Raw genomic sequence first — 21,047 nt, 5'->3', positions numbered from 1 at the left:
CAGGTGAAAAATAAACAATGATGATAAGGGAAGTACAAATTATCTTAAAAAGCTGAGAGAAGGCATTATAGTATTAACAATCAAAACACTAGGATCTAGAAGTTTGGCAAGTGTTATTTTTTGAAGTTAGGTATGTTAAGTGTGAGACTCAAGAATTTCCAGACATCATTCAGGATAAGTCCTTGGTTTTAGTTTGAAGAACCATATGAATGAATGATGGGGGCACTGACTGGATTCTGTAATCTGAACAAGCAACAGGTTTTTTTTTTCCCTCCAAGATATGGCATAGAGGCTTTGTCCCATTTGTGGTGGTGTGTGTGTGTGTTAGAAGAGTGGTAAGATAGCTCTAACTTTTCCCTTTCTGTTATATGCTATATTGCTGAGATATTCCTTCTTTCTTATTTTGAAAATTCAAATCTGACCTGTGTAGGGAAAATCATAAGAATATGGAATTCTTGAGCCTCATGGATATTTTCAGAAGGGATTACTATCCTTTGGAGATTGACAGCTTCATATGATAAGAATATGATGACTACTCTGAGGTTATGAATTTTAGGGTGGTTAGTGATTTTAATAGACAGATTTCCAATGTAAGGGATCGAAGTGAGGTCTCTATAATGAATATCAAGACTTGGCTTGGGAGGATTATAAAATCCTATTTTGTGGACTAATTTTCTTGAATACTCATTGAGGACAAACTGGCTGTGTAGAAACTGGAGTTACTTTTTCTACTTTAAAAAAGAGTGGTCTCCATCTTAAAAGATGGAGACCACTTTTTTTTTTAATACTTAATTGTTACTTAATACATAAATAATACTTAGTTGTTATAACAGATAGTAATTGAGGAGTATAAAGGACTTCCCATTAAAAGTCTAATGATAATCCATTCTCAGCTGTTCTTGAAATAAAGGTATCAAGAAATGGTAACCGACCTTCATTCTGCAATTCCAAAATAGATTGAATTTTTGTGTGGCATGAGTCAAGTGAAATTGGAAAGTTATTTAAATCAGAAATATCACAGCTCCAGACAATAAAAATATGTTGGCAACATAGTAGGCTTTGGATTGGCTAATGAAAGAATTTCCAAAGCTTTTCATAAATATTAATAGATTTCTGGAAGACTTTCAATGGGAAGTCCTTTATACTCCTCCCCCTAATCATCTTTGAATCTTTGACACTTATTACTAGGAAACTAACAATAATATAAACTTAATTGTGTGGTATATTAGTTATTCTGTACTGCTGTTGAGGACACTTCTCAGGAAGTGATGAATTTCATTTAGAATAGCATTGATCCCATTGACAGATGTGTCACACAAAGATTTTGATGAAGGAGAAAAGATAATTCAGTAATGCTAATTATTTGTTTAAACATTAATTTAAATCTTAAGATCTACAAAACTTTCATTCAGTTAAAAAGATATATATATATTAGCGTGTGCTTAATGCAGTGGTTCTTAACCTTTTCAAAGTCGCGGAACACTTTTGATTAGAAGAAAAATTTGGGTAACACCAAAAGCATTAAAGTCATAAAACTAACAATAAAAATATGCATGGACTTACCTTTTATAAAAATGGAACTTATTTTAATGTGATACTTGAGCTTGTCGACTTTTGCAGATTTCAGCAATATCAGGTCTAATATACTGCTCAAAACAATTAGGGGATATTTTTGTTGTTATTCTTGTTAAAATTATTTCACGCTAAAATGTGTAATTTGTTAAATTTGTAATAAATATTGATTATTTGAACAATATCTCATCAATTGCACCCTCTTCATAAGTAAGAAATATTTATTCATGTATAAAGTACCCAATAGTTATAATTATTTGCAGAAATTATAATTATCTGACAGAGACTAAAATATCCTCTAATTGTTTTGAGTAGTGTATGTGTTAAAAAGCTATCCTCATCTCTTTGTGTAAGTCTTTCATGCTTTTTAGTTTTTACATGGGTTAATAAGGAACCGAGCTCACACAAACATGATGTTGAAAACTGTAACAAAATTTTCAGTGCCCTTGTAGAGAGAGAGCTGGGTATTTGGCTTGCACAAAAAGCCAAAATTCCTCAAGAATTATTTCAGAGAATTTCAATTTTAGATACCATCCATTGACAAAGTAACTAATTGTTGTTCTTATAATGAAAATTCACAACTCGATGTATTAACTGTGCCAAATGGATTTCGTATCCAGTAATAATTGTGTGTATTTAAGGAAGGAAAGTTACTTGAAATTTTTTCTTCCAATGTTGTTAATTGTTCTGTTATAATGGAAATAATTCCCTCGACATTTTTATTCAGACTAGCCAATTACACTCAGAACTGTGTCATGTGACATCTTCCACTGGCGGAATACAAGTGTTCCGGGGAACACCGGTTAAGAACCACTGGCTTAATGAAATGGCTAGTAACGAAAAAACATTTGAGCTGTTACATGCAACTGGTATGAGTGTGATTAGTAAATGCATACAAATAAAGTTGCAAAATAATGGTTTAAAAATTTTAGGCTCATTGATTTAGCATTTTTATTGAACTGATATGTAGGTACTTTAGGTTAAAAAAAATTTTTTTTTTTTTTTTTTTAATTTTTGAATAAATATATGTATTGCTTTTCAGGTTCGCTATGATGATGAAGTAAAACGGGTGGTAGTTGAGCCCTTAGAGTTAACTCAGGAATTCAGAAAGTTTGATTTGGTTGGACCTTGGGAAACTTTTCCTAATTATAGAGCTGATCCTTTGCCAATTCAAGAAATTCCTTTACAAGGTGATAAAAATCCAACACAAGATGAAAAAAAATAGTAAGTATCTATAACATACTAGATAGATCAAAAGCATTTTATCTTATACATTTCATATCAAGTTAAAGGTTCTAGTGTATGCAGAAGTGTCTTGCAAGTATTATCTTTAAAGGTATTTTCTAGACCTCATTGTTAATAAATATAAATATTTGTGAAAGGCAGGAGGAATAAAACAGTTGGATATACACGTAAAGATTAGAAATATTAAGCATAAAGTTGTAAAGCAGATTGCTAATTTTTCTGTAGCTAGAGGGAGGGGGGGGTTAAGGTGCGACAGTATGAACAATATGACATGAAGATACTCATAGAAGCTACAGGAAATCAGTTAAGTAGATTCACTTCACCTTTTGACTCCATGTCTGGTGGGAAAATGGAATAATATTGCTAAAGCAATATTATTCCAACTATACACTTGAGATGCTTAAGGATCACTAGGAAACCTCCACATAGCCTTTTAAGGAAGAACCAACCAGGATTTCTGATCTGATGTCCAATACTTACCTTCTTGGGAAGCATCCCATTACCTGAGTACTGAACAAATAAAGATGGGCTGGCAATTTGGGATTTAGTCAACTAAATTGTGTTCTTAACCCAAAAAGACGAACTCTCACCTATGATGCTACCTGGCATATATGAAGTTCCATGTTCTTGTAAGATGTCTTACTACAGACAAACAGGAAGATTTATAAGTAAAAGCATATCTGAACATCAAACCGCACAAATCTGGCTTCACACAACATGGAGTTTAAAACCCTAACCATAGGATCCAATGGAAAAACACCAAGCTACTAAATAGATCCTTATATAAACAAGCATTTATATAAAGAAAGTTCTTAAGCCTTACATCACAGACCCAATCTAAGCCATAATAACTGTCTTACTATCCTAAAAGTCTGGGAAATTATTATCCTCAATTGTATAAAATAAATTCATCAGATATATTTTAATTACAGCCAAATTAATTTTTATTTATTTTTAAGTCCTCAAACATGCTACTGTATGCATACAGGGATTCCAATGTAAGCATGCACACTAACTGTTCCTTTGTATGTAATTCTTAGTATTGTTTGTAATAAATGTACTAATGATGTCTTAAGACAAAATAGCTACACATTATTAAAATTTAATTGCTGTGGTATACATGTGAATTTTTTAGTTATAATATGTGTGAATATAATACGTGTGAATTTTTTAGTTATAAATTTGAATAATTCAAAGATGTTGGGGGGGGGGGGCTTTATTAAATCAAGAATGTCTGTTAGTGGTACAGAATTTTTTTATAAAAGTAGAGGACCAGTGAGAGGGTGCAAGTGACTTAGCTAACTATTGAGCAAGTTTACAATTTGGACTCCTTGGAGGTGTCACATAATAATAATAATACTATCGACTATAGGGCATAGGGGAGTATTGGACTTATAGATTTTAAGTACCCCATAAATATGGGGTGGTTTAACATGAACAGGTTGTAATTTGATAATGATTTCTTCTTTGGGCCAAAAAGTAACTCTTCAATAATTTATGAACTTTTATTCCTTTTGAGATATCAGAAATAAAGGAGAGGAGTTTTTAGCATTGGTTAGCTCGACTTGGCCAAAAATTATTGTCATCAACAAGACCTGGTTGTCAGAGATTGATGTAGTTACAGAGCTAGAATATAATGGATATTGTATTTTCAGAGAAGATGGAAGAAATAGGGGGGGGGGGAGTATTATTAATGATAGCTGAAGAAGTTCAACCAACAAAAATAGAAGTTAAGGAAGATAATAGATCTGATGGAAATGGTTCACTATAGACCTGGGGGTCCAGAAGAAAATGTGGACGACATGCATCAGCAGATTAGCACAATGAGTGCAGGCTGAGCAGTTATCAAGGGAAACTTCGACTAAGGTGATATAGATTGGAAGGAGGAAAGGGCACATGGCAAAATGGAATTTATACATTTATTAAAGGATAATTACCTGAAACAGCACATGATGGAAGGGACCAGGGATTTGAAAGTGTTGGATATGGTACTAACATCAGAACATTTATGTATAACTGCAGTTACAACTCTTGTCCAGTCAGAGAAAGTGACCATGCAGTCTTGTTCTAGGAGGTTGCACAACATGTGGAAATTTCAAGAAAGGGTTTATGTGGAACTACAAAGCTGTTGATTATGACAACTTAGAAGCAACTTGGAGCAGTGCCATGACATAAGAAACTACATGGAATGAATGTCATTAGTGCATGGGAAGTGATCAAGGTTTGTTTGAGCAATGAAGTATCAGAGTCAGGATAAACTGAATAGGGATTAAGTGGATAACTAGCAATATAAAGCAGGAGCTGAAAAAAGACAGCATTGTGAAAGAAATGTAAACAACAAGTGGTGAGCATGCCCATGAGCAGTATAAAGCACAACCAAGAAGGGTAACTAGTATGGTAAGGAAGGCTAAATCATATTTCAAGAGAAAATTAGCTAAGCAGGCCAAAGTAAACCCAAAAGAGTTTTTTAGCTACATAGCAAGTAAGAGAAAGAATGATCATGGAAAGATAACCTTATTAAGTGCTGATAGCAGGAAAGTGACAGAAGCATAAGAAATAGTTCAGTTACTAAGTGATCACTTTGCAAGGGTATATTCAGGTGGTAACTTTGTAGAGACTGATGTGAGCATTTAGGTAGGTGAACTGGAGGTTACTCAGTATATTGAAAAATATCAATGTGAATACAGCAGTGGGCCTGAACGATGTCTGCTTATGTGCTACAAGAATGTGCAGGTGAACTGGCAGTGCCTCTGGCGAAGTTATTTAATCTAAGTCTCAGCTCTGGCAAGATTCCAAGGGAGTTGAAAGACGATAGGATAGTTCCATTAGGTAAAGGTGGCTCCAAGACAGAAGTAGCAAATTACAGACCGATTAGTGTCTCTGGAGTGGTGGTTCAAGTATTGGAAAAGTTAAAAGTAAAATTCAGAAATGGGCGGATAGGAATATGATACTTTATAGGAGGCAGCATGGCTTTCAGTAATTTATTCACATTTTATAGTAAGGTGACAGCACGATTGGGTAAAGGAAATTGCTACACCCTGATGCTGCTGGACTTTACAAAGGCACTTGCAGAATACTGCATGAAAAACTATTTACATAAGTTGGAACAAATAGGAATGAATATGTAGCTGGTGAAATGGATAGGGGGATAGCTGATAAACATCACAAGGTGGAATGGAGTGGAATCAAGCCAAATGAGGGTGACTAGTGGAGTGCCATAGGGCTCTGTATTAGGACCACTACTCTTTAATTTGTATATTAAATGATATAGCAGAAGATTTGAAGGGGAAATTCAGTTGTTTGCTGATGTTGCAAAACTAAGGAGGGCAATAGTTGATAAAGGTAATGTGGATATCTTACAAGATGATTTAAATAAATTCATATTGTGGGCAAAAAACAATGGTTGTCAATTTAGTGTTGTAAAATGTAAGGTAATTCACTTTGGGATGAAAAGATCACACACTTCATATCATATTGATGGTACTAGTTTACAGGAAATTGATGAGGCTAGGGATCTGGGGTGATGGTGGATAGAGATTTGCAGTTCAGAAGACATATTCCAAGAGTTGGCAGAATAGCTCAGAGGATTACTTGGATGCTGAGGAGCACATTAACAAGTAAAGAGAGGAAGGTTATTATCTCTCTTTATAAGGCTATGATTCAGCCACATGTTGACTACTGTGCACATATTTGGTCACTTGCATTTTTTGGGGAATGGAAGGTGATAGAGAGGATTCAGAGTGACCAAGCTGGTGACAGGTATGTGAAATGTTCCCTGTGAGGATAGATTGAGGGTATGTGAGTTGCAGAGATTAGCTGACAGGCAGAGGAGAGGGGCATGATAGAAACTAATAAATTACTAAAGTGATACTATAAGATTGACACAGAAGAAATTTTTCAATACATGAGGAGTAGGGAGAAAACAAGCAGTCACACTTGGAAACTAAGAATATGGTTAATAAGGGTATGCAGACTAGGTTCTTTTCTTGGGATTGTGGTGGATGAGTAGAATGGATTGCCAGAGATGGTTGTGAGTGCCTCAACAGTGAAAGATTTAAGGAGATGTATGATAGGTATTGTGTTAATGGATAACATGTCTCCCATGATGAGTCTTTTGACTCCATGGAGTTCCCATATAAATAAAAATAATCTACTATTTGGTATGTTGAACTGTCATATTGGAGCTGCTGCATTTTTTATTGTAAACCTCTTGATTCATGATAACAGTAAACTGTAAAAAAGACCCATTCATGTAAACTGTAATATGGCATTGTGCCTCTGAAAATCTAGTTTGAAATAAAGACTATTTATAAACATCCTTTTATAATTTAGTTTTCTTTGAATAACATCCAATACCTAAGCTTGTCAACTACATCAATTTAACTTATGGTTCTGAGAGCTGAGTGAGAAATAAAACACTTGATCAAAGACTTAGATTTGATTCTTCTAAAAAAAGATTGGGGGAGTGACCAGATGGCATCAATGGCAGTTTCATATTAAAAATGAGGATATCAGGAAAGAACTTGATGCTATTAGCATTCAGGAATGCTAACAGGATTCCATCTGAGATTAGCAGAGCTAATCTCAGGCCTTATGGTCTTTTTTTTTTTCAGGATGGAAGAAAAAAACACCCAAAGGGAAGTCCAAGCTGTTGGTGGATTGATACAATAAGATGTGTGCCTTAGAAGACAGAAATATAAGATCTCATAATATTGGAGTCCTGACTGATAACAGATTAATTTGGAGAAAAATTGTTGATAGGAATTTAATAAGATAACTGAACGGGGTTTTATTGGTCAGAATTTGATGCAACTAGTAACCGACTAGTTTTGCCAAGTAACTCGTGGCTTCATCTGGATTTTGATGAACATACAGATATAAACTTAAAACAACAAGCTTTGATTATGAATCAATGCATAACTGAAAAAAATACCGAATTCATAGGAACCATTACACAATATAAATACGTGGAGTGTGGATGCTAGCACATGGTCAGTCATTGTTCAGCAGGTACACCCTGCAAAATTAAACTCTGATGTGTTGAGAGATCATACAAGTGATTTCCAAATATCACATAGGATCATCCCCTGGTTTCTGTTCAGGATACCTTGTTAATGGATTACCACTGTAGCTTCTTTTAATCATCTTCTGTGTGTGACAGTATAATAAATTTAGTTTAATCCTTTATCCAAGTGTGTGCAAACAAAGTTTGCGCCTGAAAGTATCTTCAGGACTGGAGTAAAGTGGTACAACACCGGGCAACTCCTTGCAAAGGTGGAGCAAGCTACCAACACTCCTATCTCAGTATCTCCCATAATGCAAAACACACCTCCTTGCGGATATGTATAATGTTATGCATTAAGGGAAGGGCCACTACCCAGACTAGTTTCGACCTTTATTGTGGTCTCTTCAGTGGGAGCCAGGCTCAAGTGGAGATACCAGGCAGAATCATTAGCAAGGTCATCTCCTCCTATAGGAGCTGCCAAACGGTGTGCCACCTTTTTATTAAATTACTCTGGATTTAGAGAAAGATATTGAAAGTTTATTTTTCACTTGGTCAGACTATAATAAATTTAGTTTAATAAATCTGTATTTATTAATAAATTGGTTACTAATTAGGAAAAAAATAATTTTTTTTTAATTATTTTGTATAGGCAGCACCCCCACTTAAAACTTCACAGGCTGCCACTGGTGTGTGGCATACAACTTCTATCCCATTCAGTGTTGTGATGAGTGTTGGAAAAATGGAATGCCAATCCTGAACTGTCCTCTCTGTTGTTGACATCTCCAGTGTGCTCCTTTTGTCTTATTTCTAGACTTCTTGAAGTTTGTCCTATATAATTAAGGCCACAAGAATACAGGATGTTGTAAACTCCAGGGTGTTTTTGTTGAAGGTGTTGTGGTCTTTAGGTGAGTGTAACATATTCCATACTGTCCTAATCAGTTTGAAGGTTACTCGGATGTCGTGAGACCTTAGGCAATTTTTTGTGAAAGTACACCAGCAAAAGAATGGAAATGGAAGTCTTGTAATGAATGTGGCCTTAATTATATAGGAAAAACTTCAAGAAGTCTAGAAATAAGACAAAAGGAGCACATTGGAGACATCAACAACAGAGAGGATAGTTCAGGATTGGCATTTTATTTTTCCAACACTCATCACAACATTGAATGGGATGAAAATTCTATGCCATACATAGATGATTACAGCTCCTGCAACATAAAAAAAGCTACAGTGGTAATCCGTTCACAAGGTACCCTGAACGTAAACCAAGGGATGATCCTATGTGGCATTTGGAAATCACTTATAAGGTCTCTCAACACATCAGAGTTTAATTTTGCGGCTTACTATAGGGCACACCTGCTGAACAATGACTGACTATGTGCTAATATCCACGCTCCACATATTTATATTTTGTAATGGTTCCTATGCAGTTAGTATTTTTTCAGTTATGCATTAATTCATAATCAAAGCTTGTTGTTTTAATTTTATATTTGTATGTTCATCAAAACCCAGATGAAGCCACCATTTAATGTGGTGAAACTAGTCAGTTACTAGTTGTATCAAATTTTGACCAATAAAACCCAGTTCAGTTATCTTATTAAATTAATTTTGTGGTTGAAAATAACATGCTGATCATTGTTGATAGGAAGTTAGTAATAATGTAATGTTTTCATGTAGTACTATTGTAATATCCTGTATCCCCCCCCCCCACACACACAAGGGTATGTATCAGGAATTTGATTATGATTTCACTACATTCAAATTTGTAATGATTACAACAAAGCTACAGAGGTGGTAGAGAATTTCTTGGGAATAGAAGTGATGTGTAGACTTTTGGCTGAGGCTTTTCAACAGGGCTGTTATATAGTACTAATGTTATAGTACTGTATAGGCTAGATTTAGAAGTAAAAATGGTGGATTTTTACGTTACAACTGTATAACAGATTGTTATACTGTGCTTTGTAGGCTAGATTTAGAAGAAGTATTAATAAAAGCAGTAGATTTTTACTTATAAATTTTTACAATTTACAGTCTTGTAAATTTTTGGTCACTTTCTTAAATAAAATGAACAAAATATTTGTTCCAAATTCAAGTCTTGTATCTTAATATCTCATTGCAACAGACTATCTAAATAAAGAGAAAAAAGTTTTGGTTTCATACTCATCTAAGAACTCACATTTGTAAAAAGAATGTTTAAAAAATAAATTTGTTCATCCTAAACAGGAATCTTGGATTCTTCACTGAACAACATTTTAGAATAGTGCCTTAAGGTTTGATACAACTAGCTTTCACCAAGTCAGAGAGAATAGATACTGATTCTCTTCTATGAGATAGAACAGCTAATCCCCCCCACCCTCCAGTACATATCCAAGTATGTTCTGTAGAATAACAAATATGAGCAATAGTAAAAATGTCAAATAGTTTTATGTATATATTTATACATAAAAGTGATATATATTATTTAATAAAGTAGGGGGGGAATAAAACTTGAATAAGAATTATGATTTCTGTATTGAGTGTTTCCAGTAAGATTTATGTAAGTATACTTTCAAGGAGATAAAGAAAAATTTTTTGAAGAACTTTGGAAAGAATGAGCTGGGTTTGAACCAAATAGGAGAAATTATGAAAGTATTAAAAGAATCTGGATTTGTTTGTAGAGCTTGAAAAGGCATATAAGGTACCAATGGGAAATATGCTCAAAATTATACAATTCTGTGGAACATTATACAGAGCAATATACAGTAAAACCCTGTTTTTACGTTCTCGCAATTTACGTTTTCCTGTAATTTAAGTCATTTTCCATTGGTCCCGTTCTAAGGCCTATTCTTACGATATATTGTTTTCCCGCCATTAACAACCTGACATGGACGTTATTTCCCGTGATTTGTGTTTTTTTTCTTGGTTGGCAATACTGATTTTCGAAACGATTTCTGCAGAAATCTGCGCATTTCTGTTCCCAGTTGGTGTTGCTTTCAGCTGTAGTTTCGTTTCTGCAATCATGGTGATTAGCATGTTTGCAGCAGTAATGTAATGATGTGCGATACCATGATCTTTCAATCACAGTACGAATTGATATTGCAGAATTTCTGTTACTTAATTTAGCGTGTGAAAGTTGCTTTCAAGTTGCGGTGGTGAATGATCCATGTTAGTAACATGGATCATTCACCACCGCAATGGAGAAAAAAGATAGAAAATGTATTTTGGTAGAAGAAAAGATGGCAATTCTGCGACGTGTAGATTGGCATGTCAAAACGTGTGCATTTAGCAAAAGATCTTGGACTCTGCATGTCCACTTTGAACACGATAGTAAAAAACAGGTCAAGCATTGAACTCAATGCAAAGCAATCTGGGGCTATGTCAAAAAAAACGAAAAGCAAAAACAATCAACACTTAAAAGATTTTTTTTAAATAGATAAATGTGAGTAATTGTAAATTCATTTATTTTCAGTTATTAAATTTGGTAATCTAGTATGTAGACTCGCATACTAGCAGTAAGTCATCTTTTAGCCTTTTTTTACATTTCCTGCTATTTACAATTTTTTCCATCAGTCCCCTGAAAAGTGTAAAAAAGGGATTTTACTGTTTATATATATATATATATACAGAAATACGTGTGAATGGTTAACACAAACGATGAAGGCCGTCAACATGAGATAAACTGGACAACAACCTCAAACCTTCATATATGCTGTGACGAGGTGGAGCGATGCATAGTCGAGTCTAAGGAAATTGTTATGGACCCTCATCACATAAATAATAACCTCAGCTATAATCTACTGGACTCTTTCAGCTCTGCTATCCGATATTGGCACACACATGAAATCAGACGCACGCAGCTACTTAACAATAGAACTTCAACATGCACTGTAGCTACAGTTCAAAGTTAACTGATTTTATAATAGTCATTTTATAGAGATATGATGTTTCTTATAGTGTTTACTTGCTTTCTATGTTCCCATGCCTGAAGAAGTCGGACAATCCGATGAAACATGTTGCGTTTTGAATAAATTTAATTGTTATTCTAGTCTCGGTTATAGTCAGTATATATAAATATTGAATATATATATATATATATATATATATATATATATATATATAGTATATTACTTAGTTCTAAATCAGCAATTAGTTTTAAAGGACATATGAAATCTGATTTTAAATCATTATGCATGACAAGATTATGCACCATCTTCACTCTTATCTGTTATATATCCAAGTTATTGATATGTATTGATATTACATGGATACAAAAATTAGTTTTTGATAATTGTGTGATTAACTGCAGTAAATTTACATTCAGGAGGTCTTTGTCTTCCCCCTACCCAATGGATTTTTTTTTCCTGTTATCAAATTTATACAACAGAGTATATTTGTGCATTAGAGATGACTGACATCATGTTGGAGGTTTAATGGAGTATTAATAGCACTAAGAAAGAATTAAAAACTAATTTTAATGCTTCCAATATTTCATCTGTCACTATCTTCAGGGAGTACAAATACACTTGTAATAACCCACACACACACACACACACAAAGGCAATTCAATATTCAATGAAACACATGGCTATGATGACTAAAGTCCTATCTAGGTGGTGCACCCTCTATGAACATTGTAGGAGGCTCCCTCTGTCCCCCACTTGCCAGTTTTTTTTGAATGGGAAAACTTTGAAGAACAAGCCATAGACTCAGCCCCTTCAAACCTTCTATCTAGCTAAGAAATGTAAATGATGTGTTCTCTGTTTGGCCTCATGGCCCAGACACATTAGATTCTTTCGTCTGTCATTTCAATAGTCTACATCCAGGTATCCAGTTTATGATGGAAATGGAAAATAACAATAGTTTACCATTTCTAGACACCTTAGTGACTTGCCTTCTGAATGGTAACCCCTCCTTCAACTGTATACAGAAAACCACTCACACAGGCAGATACATTCACAAACTTTCCCACCACCATCTCTCCCAACAATATTATTATTATTATGTGACACCTCCAGTGAGTCCAAAAACTCGTCGAGGGAGGGGGGCCCCCCCTACTATCCACCAAGTAACAACAAACTACACCAACGCCATCTGCCGCACTCCACTACCACTATTATTATTACATAAAATCGCAAACATCCATGCCCACGGTGGGATTCGAACCCACAGCCTTTTGACTGGAGAGCAGATGCCAAACCTGGCTGGCCACTCGGCCAGCCAGGTTTGGTATCTGCTGCCCTCCAGTTCTGGCATCTGCTCTCAAGAACAAGCTCCAGGTTTGGCATCTGCTCTCAAGAACCATAAGATTCTTGAGCGAATGATCCTCAAAAAACTGAGGATAATTGATCTACTCCTAATCTTTGAACAAACTGGCTTTTGAGCTGGGAAAAGTTGTACATCACAAGTTCTTTAACTAACACAATATATTGAGGATAGTTTTGAGATACGGAAAATAACAGGGGTAGTTTTAATAGACTTAACTGCTGCTTATGATACGGTAATTCACCAAATCTTGTTAAGTAAACTATACAAAATGATGAAAGATTATAAGGTAACGCAACTAATAGATGCTTCTTCAGAATCGAAGATATTTTGTTGAATTTCAAGGACAACGTAGTCTTTGGAGGAATCAGAAGAATAGCCTCTGCATCTTCAGCAAATAGCTGAAGATGCAAAGATAGGTAGGGTAATTGGGAGTGCTGCTGATATGCAGTACTTGCAGAATGATTTGAATAGGCTGGAATTGTGGACATGTGAAAACGGATGTCATTTCAATGTTAGTAAATGTAAAATCATGCACTTTTGGTGTGATTAGATATTCAGTGTTGTATTATATTGATTAAACTGATGAGGCTAATGATCTTGGAGTTTTAGTAGAGAAAGTTCAAGGATCACATAGAAAAAATTGTAAATACAACTCAGAGAATAATGGCAATGCTGAAACAAACCTTGACATATAAAGATAAGGAAGTCATTTTACCTCTTTACAAAGCCTTGATAAGAACTCACTTGGACTATTGTGTGTTGTCTGGACTCCTGGTTTCCATGATGATTCTGATACAATGAAGAGAGTGCAAAGAAGAGTGTCAAAAATGATATCAGGATTGTGGAATGTAGATTATGAAAATAGATTGAGAATTTATAGGCCAGACACTAGCAAACTGGAGAAAGAGGAGTGATATGATTGAGACTTATAAACTTCTGAAAGGGTTATACAGAATTTCAGTAGATGTAGTTTTTCATTTTATGGAGGATGTGGAAAGGATGCGAGAGCATCCATGGAAGTTGAGAATGAATGCTGTTTCATTCTCAACTTCCATGTTATTTCAACAAAGTTTTTGTTGAAATGAAATGACACTGGATTTGTTGAAAACAGGATTGGTTGAAAATACCAATTTGGACACCACTGAGCACAATTATTTTTGAAAGTGGATATAGATAAATGGAAGCTGACAGCATGTACAGTGTCACTTAATCTAATATCTTTGTTTATATTCTGATACTGCAGTAGTTCAGAATCACAATCAAAATGTTGCTGTCCTGTTTTTATATTTGGTTGAAAATACCAATTTGGACACAACAGAGCACAATTATTTTGGAAAGTGGATATAGATAAATGGAAGCTGACAGCGTGTACACTGTCACTGAAATGGCAATGTAATATATACCCATATACAGTTCAACATTGGCTAATATATTTTTATAATAGTCAGATCAAGAAAAGTAAAGTATACAAAATGCTTTCCTTATAGAGTGTATGATATTTTTCAAGAATAGCTGATTTATCAAAATATATAACAAAGAATAAAAGTAAAAATACAGAAAGTCAAGTAGTGAAATGTTTTCGATACCAAAAATGCAAGCCTGAAACAACAGAACTAAGTACATGATCATTTATTTGATTTTAAAGAAATTCATACTTTTGGCAAAGGCCATCCAATAAACCTGTAAGATGTGATTTAAAAAAAAAAAAAAAAAAAGAAATTGTATTCAAAAATCTATAACTATTATGAAAAAAAAAAAACAGTTTGTTACAATTATTCCTATAGAATTCAAAGTCTAGTTAAGTCTTTACCAATCTTAAAACCTGCAGAAATGTAAGCATAATAAATTTAATTTTTTTATTGTGGCACATGTAGTTATCTCAAAAACAGCTATAGATTCCTCACCTTTTTATACACTTCCAAGTGTATAAAAAGGTGAGGAAATTGAAAAAAAATAATAAACCAAGTCAGAAAAAAAAATTTATTTAAGTATAAGTTTTAATATAAACATGGTTACAACAATATATTATCAATAAAGGAAATTAAGTGGCATTAGTGTTTCTTTCATCTGCCAAAAGCCTAAATGTATTATATGAAAAAAAAAAAAAAAATGTAACTGCCAATTCCGAAACTTTCAAAATCAAGAAATACCGATGTTGAAAGATTTTTCACTTGTTTATACTATAAAGGTGCCAAGAAATTATGGGCTTGGTTAAATCCATTATCCAAGTGTAAGGAAACAATGCTTACTTGCGAAGCATCTTCACGATTCGGTTACTTGTATATAGAGGCTTATTTATTTCATATGGGTTCCCCCTTTCCTTCCCCATCCCTTAGGACTGGTTGGACATGAGGGATTAAATATGTATTTTATGATTATATGATTATAATTATATGATACCGTAGATCCATGTGTTTGTGTGTTCACGCGATGGTTTGCCTGTTCTGGGGGATGAAAAACCAGAGTTTACAGGTGAACTAAACCCTCCACCTCTGTATGAGACCAGCTAACTCAATATAGAGGCTAATAACTTCACATCATTTGCCTTAGTATCCCACAATGCAAAGCACACACTCTATTTGTACATAGAGTATATGTATATATACTCGATATACAAGTAGCCTAGTCATGAAGATATGTTATGTGCAAACAGTGTTTGCTTACACTTGGATAATGGATTAAACCAAGAATATAATTTCTTGGAATCTTTAATTTATAGTATAACCAATTGAAAAACTTTCATCACCTATCTCTAATGCAGAGCATTTTAATAATAATGTGTGACACCTTTTGACTATATATATAATATAATATAGACTGTATAGATACTTCAATTGCTGGCTGTGATTAATAATACCCTTGAAGGGTAATGGATGGCAATGCTGTAGCCAATGAAGTCCTAACTGAGGCTCGGCTGTTGCTGTTATCCTCCTGCCATGATCAGAGCACACCTTATCCCTACACTGTCCTCTACAGATAACAGGGAAGATGAAAAGCATTCTTGCTTCCCCCCTTTAAGCCAGTTCTTATAAGGAGATACTTCAATTCAGAACTTTGCAGGAATACATTGTGTGTGTCATGCAGAAGTGATATCTGAGAGAGAGAAAATACTGTATTTTTCTGTGTATAAGACGAACTCTACTTTTTCTAACCCAAAAATTAAGAAATCAATATTTTAAACATTAAACAGAACACATTTGATATTTTTTTAAATATTCAAAGTACAGGGAGTCCTCGACATGCGTCATTTCCACTTTACGGCAGTAATCCCATAAATAATTTAAAAAATAAATTTCGACTTGAAGCAGCGCAATGTAAAATTCAAACGTGGCCAAACTTGTTTGTGAGATCAGCGGAAGAATATGCCATTACGCGCTGTTTATTTGGGAGAGGTGGCGTCGCTTGGGTCCCAGCATATACACTCTTTGGGTACCGCGTGCTTTGTTTACATCTGCTCTCTCACTTTTGTGTTTGTGACTTTTTACCCCTCAATATGGCTCCCAAACATAAGGCAGACTCTTCCGATGAATTTTGTGTCTTGAAGAAAAGGAAAGCCATTACATTAGAAGTGAAATTAGACATTATTAAAAGGGCAAAAAAGGGAGAAACGCCAATGAACATTGGCCACACGTTGAACTTAAGTCATACCACAGTCGGGACTATTATCAAGGATAAAGTTCACATCCTTGAACTTTTTTTTGTATTATACAGTAATTATGCTCTCCCTTTCGTTTTCCTATGGCCTAGTTCTGTTTCTTGATATATATGTATGACTTTAGGTGTTTTAGGTTAGGTAAGTAACTTAGGCTGTGGTAATTCCGACTTGCATCGAAAATCGCCTTACGTCGGTCCGTAGGAACAGATCGCTGACGTAACTTGAGGACCCTCTGTATATTTAGTAATTAGGTAATATTTTTAAGATACATACTAAGATGCATTTTCTGGGCTAACTTGGTTCATGTTCTCATGGCCAACCCTTTTCTCCTCATGAAGTTGAAGCACCATTTTGCCTTTCCTGTGAAATCAACAATGTTCATTTCTCTTGCAAACCTTTTTACCTCATATCGAATAAGCTTGGTTGACACACACATCCCACTCTGGCACTGCTCCATAATCCAAGTCTTAAGCTTCTGCTTCAAGTTTGGCCATTTTGTGGGTTTTCCTCTTAAGGCCCTCTTCCTCTTCTTTTTTAGCATCTTGAGTAGTTCTTCCTGTTTTCTCCACTGTCTCACACTCAGTGGGAGGAGGTCCGAACTGTCTCTCTGAAGCTTTATTTCCATATTCTTTTGTGTAATTGATGACTTTTAATTCTAATTTTGAAGAATATGACAATCATTTTTTATTTTCGAACATTTTTATGGGCTGGTGCTCAAAATATTGTTAATGCATTAAATTACCCCTCTAACGAGTTGTAGACGTATGAATGGTTTCAGAGTTCTGATTGGTTTATTCAGAATCAGCCATTAATGACGTCAATCAACAGAGTTAATAAAGGCTAGTGATTGGCGGAAGCCTATTCGTGGAGACAAGGTACCGGCAGTTTCATTGCAGCAACCGTGGGTCTCTCAACCAGTACCCCCCCCCCCCTTGTATAAGACGCCCTCCAATTTTTGGCCTAAGAATTTTAGAAAAAAGTATCGTCTTATACATGGACAAATACAGTAGTTCCAAAATTCACCAGCAGGTGCATTGTAAACACCTAGTGCATGTAATTTACATATCATACAACTCGGCAGGTACCAGGAAGGATTAGAAAGATGGACATTGGATTTTTCTCCTTCATTCTGATTGTTTATACTGTCCACAGTGATGGTACTAACCTTGTTAGTACCAAGGTTAGTACCATTGTTTAGGTAGTACAGCTTGTGAAGCTGTACTACCTAAACAAAATCAATGCTGTTGAATTTTGTCACCTGAACCAATGCAAATGATGTCCACTATCTCCACATGCTCTAAGACAAATGATTAGTTGTTTTGAAGAAATAGGATCATTGGAAGTTAGACCTGGCAGAGGTCACAAGCCATTCAGTTCATCTATATGTCTTGGCACATAGATGTGCCTTACACAACTATCTGGAAAATTCTGCATTACTACCCATTCAAAATAACCTTGACACAGGAGTTGGGCACTGCATGGCACAATTTCTGGATATGGGCTACTCAAAACCTCACATGCAGTCCGACGAATTCCTTTGCATTCACCCAGAATTATTGTCTGATGTTTGGATTTACAGCTTCATTTATCATTGGACCATTCTTCTTTGAGGACTTTCTCCAGTTAGGTCCTGTGAGCTGAGAGGTATTGCGATGTGATAAACAATTTTGTTGTACCATGGCTACATCAGTGCCTTTGCATGGATTCGGTTATTTTCATGCAGGAGGGGACCCCTCCATCCTGCATGAAACTACCAGTCTATCCATATAGGAGGTTCTTTGAGAACATTTCATGGAAACTAAGTGATCAGCCTTGCATGGCCACCTTGTTCACCTGATCTAACCCCTGTGACTTCTGGCTCTGGAGATTTTTCAACAACAGGGTTTTATTGTGATCTCATCCTGATAACTTGTCAGCTGAAAGATAACTTAATGTAGCATGTGCACATCAGTCCTAACCAGCTGCATCTGCTGTTGAACACATTGTGCAAAGGATGCGGTTTCAGCATACCAGAAAGGGAAGCATATTGAACAGTATACATCCAGTGAATGCATAATGAAAGTGAATAAAAATGTGTTTTTATACTTGTGTCACTTTTCACCTTCTTATTACACACACAGAAAAATTACTACATCTGCATTAGGTACATCACACAACACTGCCTTGTAGTGTTGCTTTTGGAACTCCCCCCCCCTTCCCCTCAGATATCTCTTCCCCATGATGCGCAATATATTCCTGCAAAGTTTCACAGCATTTGGATCACTGGGTGGCACTCCACAAGGCCTTAAAACCTTAAACAGAGATACTTTAATTTTGATCACTCTGTATATAACTTCTGCATTACTTCAGTCTTCGTATCTCTTTTAAGTCTGGTTCCACAGTGGAAACCATTTTGTAGTGGCCCTTCTCATAATGCATAGCATTATACACATCTGAAAAGGTGTGTGCTTTACATTATGTGATACTAAGGCAATTGATGTTGAAGTTCATTAGCGTTTATATACAAGTAGCCTAATCATGATGATACTTCACACGCAAACATTGTTTGCTTACACTCGGATAATGGATTAAATGGATTAAACCAAGAATATAATTTCTTTTCTTGGCATCTTTAATTTACAAGTAATACTGAAATGCATTTGCAAATAATTTCTTGTGATTTCCTGCCTTTTTCCCCCCTCTCTTCACAGCAAAACACACTTAAAAAGCATTTTTCCCAATATATACATATGTCGATTTAATAGGTTTTTTTGTTGCAGTAAGCCCATGATTTATTGTTATAGTTATTATTTATTGGCTAATTGTATATTTTAAAGTAATAATAACATTTTTAAAACCATAGGTTGGGAATTGTTCCTCTGGTGAAATTTGGAGGATGTAGTATCAAGATTGGGCAGGGGTATTGATATTGAATTCCAGCAAAATCAAGTCCTATTTAAATTGCTGAATTAAAAAAATACAACAACATTCTGGCTTACTCTCTCTCTCTCTTAAAAATTTTAACAGGAGTACTAGTATATTTTGTGAGGCAGCATTTTTTTTTTATCTTTCTCATTTATGGAATATAGTCTAGCTAAAAAGCCAGCAGAGGTTGGTCGATTGATAGAGCCTCTGTTACTAATGGCTCATGCAAAAAGTTAAGCAAGTCTGAGCACGGTTAGTAGTTGGAAGGGGACCAATCGTTCAATACTGTTGGCACACTCTCCATCGATGAGCCTTTGGACTCCCTGGAGATGTCACATAATAATCATAAATGTGATTATTCCTTTGCCTTTTTCCAAACAACACCATAATGCCCAATGCTCACAAAAGTTTTTTGCCTCTTTTCTTAATAATATGGATCTATTGTGAGTATTGGCCATTATAGTGAAAGCTTAAGTTCCATGGGCATTGGCTTTTCAGCAGAGGATAAGTATGTAAAATATAAGAAATTCCAAGAAGCAAGTAAATATCAAAATATTTGACAACTTATAAACTAAAAAGAACTCAAGCTTATTGATGAAAGTAAACTAGTCAATAGATATTGAAGGCAACCTCATGTTGTAATGCCAACATTTTTTTTTGCTTTTGGATAATGTCAGGAGGTAGTGCCAGTTAGATTATGTTGCTATATATCCTTTTTTTTTTTTTTTTTTTCCTCCCTCTCATGGACTAGTTATATTCCCAACAGATAAAAAGTTGGAGCATATAAAGTCTTTACAGATTGGTTCTTGCTTTGTCATTTATTATGATTAAGCTATTAAAATTTCTCTTTATAGAAGAATAGGTGGAATCTGTGCTTTTTAATATACTGTTGCTTAATATACATATTAAGCAACAGTATATTAAATATATCTGTCCTTTTTAATATACTGTTGCTTAATATATATATATATATATACTATATATATATATATATATATATATATATATATATATATATTCATTTTTTTTCTCTTTCAGAGTCTAATGAATAAGTTTGTAGGCTAAAATGGAGCAAGAGTAGTTGGGATAGCACTAGCATACATTGCTATGCTTATGTACAAAGTTGCTTTGGCTTAAATAAAGAAATTGATGCCGTTTTTGCAATTTATTTATTTATTTTGATCAGTCTATTGAACATGATTTGTGATACCTGAAATCTAGTATATTTATTTGTTTGTGTGAATTCTTCTCATGAAAGGTTGTAAACCTTCAGTATTAGTACAATGCATGGATTAAAAATTACTTTATCCAGAAACCCTTCAACGTTCAACCCTGAACCTTTTTCACTTCATTGCCTCCAAATAAGCAGCAGGATGGTAGTCATACACAAGGCACTGAAATTTATCTATCATAAAGATATTCAAC

At 34.8% G+C, this 21,047-nt stretch overlaps 1 protein-coding gene across 4 annotated transcripts in view; it reads left to right on the top strand.

Annotated features, from left to right (window-relative positions):
- The window catches only part of ND-30 (NADH:ubiquinone oxidoreductase core subunit S3), a 107,316-nt gene extending 86,537 nt beyond the window's left edge, over positions 1-20,779 (top strand). The window contains exons 6-7 of one of the 4 annotated variants that reach the window (XM_090408322.1): positions 2,615-2,796; positions 20,661-20,779. In XM_090408322.1, coding sequence (XP_090264448.1) covers positions 2,615-2,796; position 20,661 — 183 coding nt within the window. In that variant the 3' untranslated portion in view covers positions 20,662-20,779. Of the gene's footprint in view, positions 1-2,614; positions 2,797-7,430; positions 7,755-8,471; positions 8,863-10,042; positions 10,149-20,660 lie in introns of those variants that run through there. The other 3 variants (XM_090408324.1, XM_090408323.1, XM_090408325.1) reach the window with 3 other exon arrangements.
- Positions 20,780-21,047: the final 268 nt, after the last annotated feature.

This window comes from Typopeltis vanoorti, chromosome 18 (genome assembly GCF_054136105.1).
Source record: "Typopeltis vanoorti isolate ZY-2024b chromosome 18, IOZ_Tvanoo_1.0, whole genome shotgun sequence".
Taxonomy (NCBI): Eukaryota; Metazoa; Arthropoda; class Arachnida; order Uropygi; family Thelyphonidae; genus Typopeltis; species Typopeltis vanoorti.
Note: the sequence above shows the minus strand (reverse complement) of the source record. Positions and strands in the feature narration are given on the sequence as shown.